Below are 10195 nucleotides of genomic sequence, written 5' to 3' on the forward strand. Positions count from 1 at the left end.
CATGACGTAGGCAAAGCAGGCTTTTGATTGGATGTTCTTGAACGTTCGAATTAAACTCCGCCCATTGTGGTCTATTTCATATTTCTGAGGTCAAATGAATGAGTAATCACGTGTCGTCAAAGCGGTGTTGTTAAAAAAATCTTAACGCACGCTTGCAAGCAAATACGTTCATACAACTCCTGACATTTACATTTAAACTGGGTTAAAACGTATACTCGTGCCTCATTGGCATCTGAAATAAGGCTTTGAGATAATTTAGGAGACCGAACGCATCAGACGTTCTTATTATTCGCAGTTCATGTATCTGTGTTGTTGTTGTATTTCTGTTCCTGACTGTTTGTCTTTCTGGAGGTCTACGTGACGATCTGCTTGGAGGTGAATGGTAACATAGGCTACTACAAATCACGTGCTCTAGGTTACAGCAGATGGTTTGAGCCATATAGGGATTTCATCGCCATGGTTACTGCCAGGGATACGGACAATAGCAGATGATTGTGATATAACTTATTGAATGTAATCAGTGATGCATTCAACAATTGTTATTTTGATGTTGTTCAGCAGCTTGTAAAATAGTGAGAATTCAGTTTGTGTTCCACTATAGAGGATTTAATATAAATATGTTGAGTCAATTTTTGCCTTCAGGAATTTATTACTGTAACGTTATTGTTTTTACAATAAATTTCAAGCATGTGGCAGGATATGCATTCATTTCTTTGTTGCCCATGCTACCAGTCAAATTTACACGATACCAAAGAAACAGGAAACATTAAACAAACAAACAGTTATGAACATAAAATTTTAACTGAAATGTAATGAAAGATTGAAGTCCAATATTTCAACAGTATCAGTGATATACTTTGACCTATGCAGAAAGACAGACATGCAACAATCTATTAAACAGACCAGTAAAATAGAGTCAGGGATCTTTCACCTTTTTTGAGAATATGTAAACGATTTACATTCATTAGTTACTCAAAACAGCAATGTTGTTGCTACATGATAGGGCAAAATAGATTTGAAAACCTGGCATATATGATATGATTCTTAAATGTTAGCCCTTTTTCTCGAAAAGACAGATTAGCACATTTTTTTTCAAAGTGCGGACGAAACAAACATCAAAATATCTGGGCCATCTATTTACAAATCTAAAATTTGTTTAAATGACATCTCAGATCAACAAACAGTTTTGACATCACTTTTGTTTTAAGATTCCAGGGAGAGGTATCAGACATGCCCCCATTAATGCATATTTCTCTTCGTCGTCACATTATTTCTGATCTTCTAGTTCCTTCTTAACCTCCAAGATGTATGGATGGTCTTTACCGTGGGCAATATCCATGATCGCAAGAGCCTGTGGAAATTGTATTAAGTTTAGTCACAATACAATTATATTATTTAAACAGAAGATTTAAACACCTAAATGTATTATATCAACATTCTGAGGACAAAATCCAACTCAAAATTACCTGAAATTGCCACTTGATTTATAATTATTGTTATATGCTTCAGATTAGCTCTATTTTTGATCAACCTGTATGTTTAAGGACATGTCCTATTTGCGTGGCCATCTTTTGTTGGGACACCAACACCCTACCTTCTTTAAAGCTTTAACCCCTTGTGTCTTCTTTTCAAGTCCTAGGTACAATCTTCCAAGTTTCAGGTACATAGAGGCCACATTCAGTGAGTAAGGAGGATAGTGCACACTAGAAAGGTACAATAAAAACTATGAATAAAATGAACTCATAAATCCTTTATTATAACAAATGAAATGGACTACAACAAAACTCAGCATTACCTGTAGGGGTGGACAATTTTCTCGCCATACTTCATTGCACCATCCCAGTCCTGCATGTAGAGACAGACGCCCATTGCCTGGTACATCATGTGTAGCATATAGACATTGGTGTCTGCAAAGATTGAACCCATTTTCTCTAGACTCAGTTCACAAATTTCCAGCAGTTCACTGGGAGGTACTTTGAAGTTAAAGAAAATCAATGTCTCACAAAACCACTTTAAATAAAAAATTGAGTAAGGTTTACATTTTTGTAGATTAAATTTGACTCGGAACACTCTAGACACTAGATCCTACTTATTGCAGGAATTTTTAATTTCATAAATTAAAAAAAAACTGTTTTGTGACGGGATCTATCCGAAAGGTAAATATGGCTTAGTCAGGTGGGGACTAAATATAACCCACTGCTCTGGATTGCTGTCACATATACATAAAATATTAACGTTCAGCAAATAAAGTAAGTTCAAATTTTTGCACTCACACACACACACACACACACACACACACACACACACACACTAATTGTACATTATTGAAAAGGCCAGTGAAGGATATTTTTGTAGTGCTTGGCTCTCCTGAACTCCTCAATGACATTTCTGGAGTATGCCACCATCTGTCTGATTTCATCAGCTTCTGGAAGTGTGCTGAGCTTTTCACGGATCTCCATTTTGGCCTTGTCCTTAAAAACATGAGGGTTTAATTTCACATACACTGACTTTTATTTCTTTATATATTAATTTTAGTCTTTTATCTCTATTCTGGTTCAACATATGGAGACGATAAGTCTTTTGTAGATTGAAGAAGTGCTAGCACTGTGGCTCTGTGTGCTTAATGAGTCGTACAGAGATTCTAGTTGGTGACACTTATAACACAAAATACTTCAGCAAAAGCACTTCAACACTATTATCATTTATTCATTGGTAATCATTGTTTCACTCTCTTTAGAATAAACCGTATTAAAACATCAAATATCAAACTAAAACTCACCTTTGATTTCGAGGTGCATTCTTTGCAGTCACAGGTAAAGAAATAAGAATCACTCAACCTTTCAATTCTATCCTCTGTTGGATACAAGAGGTCTATATAACTGTTGAAAATCTGTTTAAAAGAGAAAATTAATCTATTTCAAAAAAGCCATAAATGTTTCAGTAATTAAATGAACAGTGGGAGATAACATACAATTTTTGAATTACATTTACAGATCAATTTACCAGGTTACTATTATGTTACATTAGCATTACAAAACAATGATAATGCACTTTCAACATACGCTACTTGAAAATAGGGCTATTTATTTCTAAATTCAGCATTACTTAGAAGTAGTTTGTCCCTTTCTACTGAAAAACAATGTGAAAAGCAGCGCTACATTATCCTATGTTAGTGGAACTGTCCCTTTAAATGACTCATAGGGAATGAGTCTCCATGGAGCATGTTTACATGTGTACGCGTATCTCACCTCTTCTCCAGGGCTGATCTCCTGCACGGCCCTCACCTCAGCCACAGTACCTTTATATGTCACAATCACATTGGGACTACAGCTGTGGTTCATAAGAGCAACGCTAAAACCCAAACAATGAAAAGGTTTGAGAATCTCTGTGTATAAACATACAGGAGGTGTCCAGATGTTTGTACATTCACCTACAATCAAATTTATGCTTTATTATTTTCGTGTGAAGATTTTGAATTCTAAAATGCCTACTCTGGAAATACAGCAGAACCCAGATGTGACAGCTCCTCATCTTCAATAGTGAAGCCATTACAGTTCACCTGTTATGCAGAAATGAAGAAGCATCATTTTTTTTGCACACAAAACATTAGACAGCATGTTTTATTTTAAATAGCTTTAGGATTCTGTGTCAACCTGAGAATGTATGAATGAATGAGAGTGAGAGAGAGAGAGAGAGAGAGAGAGAGAGAGAGAGGCACAATGTCAGATCCTTTTAATAGCAAGGACGGGGCACATCAGTTTGAGTCAGAAACAGCAATATTTGACTTTACTGAACCTACATGTGAATTACAATTGTAGTAAAAGCAGTTGACAGTACCTGGGAGAAGAGCTCGGTAAGTGCCGCATTGTCAGGAAAATCAAGGTGCCGGCTGTAAAAGTGGTGTAACGCTGCAATATCTGTGTCGTTCATCTCATTCTTTTCATTATCCAGCTTGTCCAGATCTGACAACATCCACAAAACAGACTATTAGGATATCCTCTGAACAAAAGCTCAAGCTTCTATATTAATCAAGGCTATGATATCACAGAAGAATAATACAAAAATGATCATTTCATGACATTTGCAAAATCAGCTCTCTTTTTACTAAGTGATTTTATGATGTCTTCACCTGTCTCTGCCAGTTACAATCTGAGACACAGATGAAGAGATTTAGCTCTAGTTCTAGGCATCGTATATCTGAGACGGCTAATGGGGCAGCTGGTTTGGGTCATTAAACAGGTGTGCAAAGCCATTGGCCAAAACTTAAAACTCTGTTAAACCCAAAAGACAGAGGCTTCCATTTTTTTAACATTAATTTGTTGGTTTATTAGCGAGCAATTGAACTTACGTGCTTCCAATTCTGTAAGAGTCAAAACTCTTTCTGATGGTGTCCTTTCTGTCAGGTACTTCTGTAAAACAAGACATAAATAAGAAAAGCTTGTGAATATATAGTATAATGCAATGTAAGTCGCTTTGGATAAAAGTGTCTGCCAAATGCATCAATGTTATTGTAAGAAAGATGATAGCTTCTCCAAATTAAAAAATTACACATTTGTCAATAAATAGGTTGAGAGGAATTAAATTTCCCTTGCGCTTTAGACCTATAAGCGGTCTTGGCATTAAAAATACATCCTGCAAGTTTCGTAACTTAAAATATCTGCAACAACGAAAGCATTAAAGGAATAGTTCACTTTAAAACTACAATTTCATGATAATTCACTCAACTTTAATGTAATCGTTTACTGAAAAACACAAACTTAAAATTGCTAGATATGTGACAGAATATTCATATTCATATGACCTACCCTACAGCAAGATTTCAACAACTTCTTGATCACATTGTTGGCACATTGGACGCAAGAAAGACAAACTTTGTGTAGGCCTCTGAGATCTGATAATGCTATACACTATATATACACAAGCAAGTGTGCTAGAAACGTGTTAGTTTAAATAATCCGTAATGATATTTCTTTGCAGTAACTGCACTATTTAGGGAACAAACCCCCATTGAATGGGTGAACTGCTCCTTTAAAAAGATTCACATTTCAGTTAGATCTGACATGACCAGTTAACAAACTGTCAATCATGCAACACAAATTCACAGAATTTCAGTCGCATTCACAGAAACCTTGTTTCATTGTTTGATGAAATGTAGCAGTTTTCAGGCCAACTGTCTCACAGTGCTAGCAGTGTGACACAAAAATCCATGTGCTTGCTGAGTGAGTCAAGATAGAGCCGCTGCGACTGACACATCCGGTGAAAAAAGACATTCATGAGAAACACATGGAGGCACCATATGTGCCAGAGCAGTGCTGCAAATCCTGCATCTCAACCCGAACTTAGCCTTACCATCAGCTTTACATTTAATAAATGCATCGTAGACATTCGATTGTCCCCATGCTGTGAATTTAACTGCATTTTAGGCCTGAATATTACTATACATGACTTAGAATTTCCATATAAGGGAAACTTCCCATCTGTTTTCACACCTGTTAAAGTTAGTCAACTGTACAGCTGACAGGTGCGAAAGAAAAGATTGGTGTTCCTTCAGAGAAAACCAAAAGAGACACCAAATGAGAGGTTTGACTACACACATTGCTCAGATTATGTGTTCTTCGAAGTCCATTATTAAGATCTAAGATCTTTGATTTATGCTGTAGAGGAGACACAAGACCACTAGGGTGTTTAACCTTAAGAACATATCAAAAGGTCTCCATTTGCTCTCTACTTAAGCGTCCAGGAGAAATATTCAAGACAAAACATCTACGCAACATAAACAGTATTTTGACTTCCAAATGTAAAATCAACACGCTTCAACTTCACTCTTTTTAAACCAGCAGCCTATTTTCTGACCTCTGTATAACAGCTTCTATTTTCTTTTGCTAAGATCTTCTTCCTGCAGGCATTGAGAGAAAAATAATCAATACTGATGTCTTTCATGTAGGGCAGCTGGATCTTTGAGCATTCACCTGATTCAAACTTAAATGTTATTACCATTGGAAGTGAAGTTACAGCACTGTAGCGCTGCTATGCTTTAACACTTGAGTGAGGAATGTTACTGCACTAGACCTCTCTGCCTCTATGAACTCAAGTACTTGTGAGTCAATTGGCTTTAGCTATAGACAGCATTAAAGCATAATAGCTGGAACCAAAATTCATTTCAAGTTCTGTGAAGCAGTATATTTCAGAAGAACACTCAAAAAACTGTTATCATTTTGGAGTAAATCTTCATTAAACACAGAACTACCCACAAAATCAAAAATTACAATGGCAGTCAAAAGTGCCCCCAGAACTGGTAGCTTTCCTACATAGTTCAACAGTACAAAGAAAGCACATTTTCTTACTATAGCAGTCAATGGTTGCCAAGAACTGTTTGGTTGCTAGCATTTTTTCAAATATCTTTCTGTGTTCATCAGAACAAAGACATTTATTCAGTTTTGGAACAACTCGAGGGTGAGTAAATGATGATAGAATTTCATTTTGGACTTTCTTTAAATTAACACAAACCTGGACTATGCAAAGAACCGAAGCATAATAAAATATTTTTGTAAAAGATATACAAAAACTAAATAAAAAATACACTACAGAAACTGCCATGTTAAAAAAGTATGCGCACCAAACGCAAATATTGATTTCAGCTTAGATTGAGCGCTATGAAGATATATACCATCGTGATGGCCTACAATGTCACTCCAACCAATTTCCATTACATGTACAAATACGTGCGGCCGTGGCTAACTGCATATGTGACAGCGTCTTAATCACGCATTAAAACAATCATGCAAACAATCATGCCAGTAAAACACAAGTCACAATCACCTGTTTCTGAATAATTCTGGCAACCAGTCGCACTGTCTCTGATGGACACCAGTTCTCCCCATGAGCGCACATGGCCGAGCACTCCAGCTTGTGCATGGACCAGTCTCCTCTCTGATGGAAGTAAAAGGTTTATTCACAGCAAAACAAACATCTCTCACTTATTATTAAAATCCTTAATGCGTTCGAGATGGATTGTCATAGCAACAGCGAGGCCAGACCACCTTCCAGCTCTATTTCGGAAGCAAGCAACACCCAAGTCCCTTTAAATAAACAGATAACATATACTTGAGGGTTAACACTGTTTCACTACCATTTTGGACTTGGCACGATGGCACAAGTTTGGGGTGGTTATGCCACTTGTAATAAGCCATTAAGCAAGGAAAACAATAAAGTGCAACAGTTTGTAGTTAAATATATGACAGTAAATGCTTCAATATTTAGCAATATACTTTATCATTGACTACAGTTTAATACTTAACCATCATAACATTAATTTTTTGTTAGTGATGAAATTTGCAAAGCTTGATGAGGTTAAAGGTAATTCACTTATAAAACATGACTACTTTGTGAGACTTGAACATGCTCAAACTGATTGGTTTGCGTTAGAGCTTAGAACTCTTTATTAAAGAAACCTTGTTCTTTTTATATCATGCAATTTAAGTCGCTATGGATAAAAGCCTCAGCCAAATGCATAAATGTAAATGTCTAACATCCATCCATAACAAAACAACTGCAGAAAAAGAAATGTTTCGACAGTTCAGTCTATTAGCACCAGTTGCACAGATATGTTTTCATGAATGTCACTGTACATTTAATGCAGTCAAAAGCCTTCATATCAAATTAGGGCTTATAATATATTATTTTCACTTAAAGGATCTTACATATTAAATTATATAGATCAAGGTGAACAGATGTAGCCAAGCAATTTAGTTCAAGCAGACAAGCCATGATCCATAGAGGAACAAGTCTAAATTGGGCACTACACATTTATGATGATGGATAGGCTGATTCTAATGCCACAACTTGTACATTGTACAAAAACAGCAGGGACTTGACAGAACGGCCTTGTGGTAGAGTGCAAATGGATTATTGATGATCTTTGTTTTCCGTGCTGGATTTTTAAACGAGCTTGGAACTCACCAGCAAAATCAATTACAAGACTGTTGTTTTGGCTGTGGTCTCTAAAGAGTACTATTCCTGTTCCTGATCCTCAAGAATTGACTAATACATGAGGAAATTAGTCAGTTACGCTGTACTTTTGTCATTCATCTATATTTAGAACGTAAATAAACCTTGTGTTTGACTAATGTTGTTGTGCTACAGTCATACACGATGTCAACCTTGTATGCACATCTGGCACCAACTTGTCTAAGTCAAACCCATTATCTGTCCTATTATTAAAAATATGCAGAATGATAATTAAATATATTAATACGGACCTCAAATGGTTGTGCAGCAAAGACACAATGGTTGAATGTTAGAGGAAGACTTTGGCCCATAACTATACATAAGAAAAGCACTTAAACTTGAGTTGCTCCATTGGGACCTTCCTTTCAATTAGACTAGGTACTAAGCTGAGGGAAAAAGCTTTCTTGCTATATGCTGACTGAGAAAAAAATTACCTTTACGCCAACAACTAATGGCATGCTTAAAGGAACAGTTCATGCCAAAACTAAAATTCTGTTTATGGTTAACCTCTTTGAGACCAAAATTAACATTCACGTTTGTTCCACAAACAGAAAAAAACAGAATACGGATGTGACTGCATTAAGAGTACATGGGTGAACTGTTTCTTTAATAAAGATAATGCAGCACATCAATCACAAATACTACAATGAATGCACAAACATGCCGTGTGCTCACCTGACATTCTACATCGCAGTAGAAGGCCTGTTTACATTTCCCACATTTTGAAAGCGCCTCCCTCCTGTGAATTAAACGATCAAATAGTTATAAGACAATCCTCAGTTGCAAACCATTTATTTATAGGGCCCATAATAAAGTGTTATATAAAATACAAGGAACCCATTTATTTGTATAATCTTAAGAGACATGGTGCAGACATACATCGCTAACACACAAGTCACATTTTAAAGCATTATACAATAAATGTATGTTGTCTGTTTTGTCCACAAAGATCTGCTTTATCTAGCCTATATGACATCACAGTCTCCATAACGTTATTTTACTACCTGAAAACATGACTTTCCTTATAATTCATGGATGGCAATCACAGAACATATAATGCAATATTCTGAGACCTGGATCATGAAGTGGGTCAGCCTTCAAAGTGCATGACCCAGCAGCATTTAAATACAGTGTGAATAGAATACACTTGCCAGTCATCTTTAATACAAACAGGATCACTTAGATTACATGACTCCTGTTCAGGAGTACATGCATGCAAAATTGATCTTGAAGTATTATAAAAGTTAATATTAATTATGATTTTTTATTATACAATAAGGTGCTTAAAGCTGAAACCGCGTATGCATATCATGTAAACATGCATGTAGCCTACAAGTCCTCAGGGATTTAGATCTTATGCATAGCAGAACCACAAAGTGTAGCCGAGTGACTTATATGGGGCGCTGACCTGGTAAAGCAGAATTCGCAGTGTCCGCCTCTCTCGTTCACCGTCAACACGTACGCATATGCCGGACAGGCGAACACGAGATCACCAACTTTAAAATGCTTTATAGCGCTGAGTCCCCGGCCTTTACCAGGGCTCACAAACCGTTCAGTACCCTCGATCCCCTCGGTTTTCATAGCTCTCGACTCGTGCACGTGTTTCACTTCCTGTGGTCTCTGACTTCTCTCTGTGCTCGATGTAAGCGATATGTCGCTCTCATTTGATTCTGTCACCGACTGCTGCAAGTTTAGTGACGCCACCGCCAAACCACATGATCGGCGGAAAGACTCCTCTGAACAACCAGCAGCACAAGCAGACGGACGACTTACGGCAATACAACACAGGCCGAGCGGTCCTAACACACGTCGTATTCCCGATAATGAGCGACAGGCAAAGCAGATTTCGGTATTTTGTCTCGTGGCGCCATCGCGTTGTCATCTTGCCAAAGTGCAAGTCATGACCATTAAATAATCGGAGAATAAATATATAACCTTTTTAAAGCACCAGAAACACAAACATTTTTTTTACTAAACAAATATTAAGCACGCAAAGAAACAGAAATACTAACAGACAGGCTGATATGGGTATACAGATATAAACAAATAAGCAAGTAGGCTACGTGAATAAGTAGGCCTGTATGAAATAATACACAAATACATTTCCAGAAACAGTATTTATTGCTTAAATAATTGCCAAAAAACATATAATCCGCATAAATTGTTACCCTATACACATCGTATATCT

The 10195-nt window shown here is 36.8% G+C and overlaps 1 protein-coding gene across 1 annotated transcript; it reads right to left on the reverse strand.

Moving 5' to 3' along the window:
* Window positions 1–629: 629 nt before the first annotated feature.
* Window positions 630–9787, reverse strand: smyd2a (SET and MYND domain containing 2a). Its single transcript, XM_056768829.1, has 12 exons — window positions 9416–9787; window positions 8683–8746; window positions 6820–6930; window positions 4349–4409; window positions 3838–3962; window positions 3492–3559; window positions 3249–3351; window positions 2780–2890; window positions 2348–2471; window positions 1796–1970; window positions 1595–1703; window positions 630–1351 (listed from the first exon to the last, which is right to left on the reverse strand). The coding sequence occupies exons 1-12, from the start codon at window positions 9586–9588 to the stop codon at window positions 1268–1270; spliced, it is 1308 nt and encodes a 435-aa protein (XP_056624807.1). The 5' UTR covers window positions 9589–9787; the 3' UTR covers window positions 630–1267.
* Between the last annotated feature and the right edge of the window lie 408 nt (window positions 9788–10195).

The sequence above is a fragment of the Triplophysa dalaica genome, chromosome 15, assembly GCF_015846415.1.
Source record: "Triplophysa dalaica isolate WHDGS20190420 chromosome 15, ASM1584641v1, whole genome shotgun sequence".
Classification (NCBI taxonomy): Eukaryota; Metazoa; Chordata; class Actinopteri; order Cypriniformes; family Nemacheilidae; genus Triplophysa; species Triplophysa dalaica.

What these genes read in the sequence shown, in the direction of transcription:
- smyd2a (XM_056768829.1), bottom strand. Translation starts at nt 9,588, where the DNA reads ATGAAAACCGAGGGGATCGAGGGTACTGAACGGTTTGTGAGCCCTGGT. An exon ending in ACTGCGATGTAGAATGTCAG is followed by an intron (nt 6,931 to 8,682) that starts GTGAGCACACGG and finishes TACTTCCATCAG; the next exon opens with AGAGGAGACTGGTCCATGCA. An exon ending in TTACCGAGCTCTTCTCCCAG is followed by an intron (nt 3,560 to 3,837) that starts GTACTGTCAACT and finishes TCTGCATAACAG; the next exon opens with GTGAACTGTAATGGCTTCAC.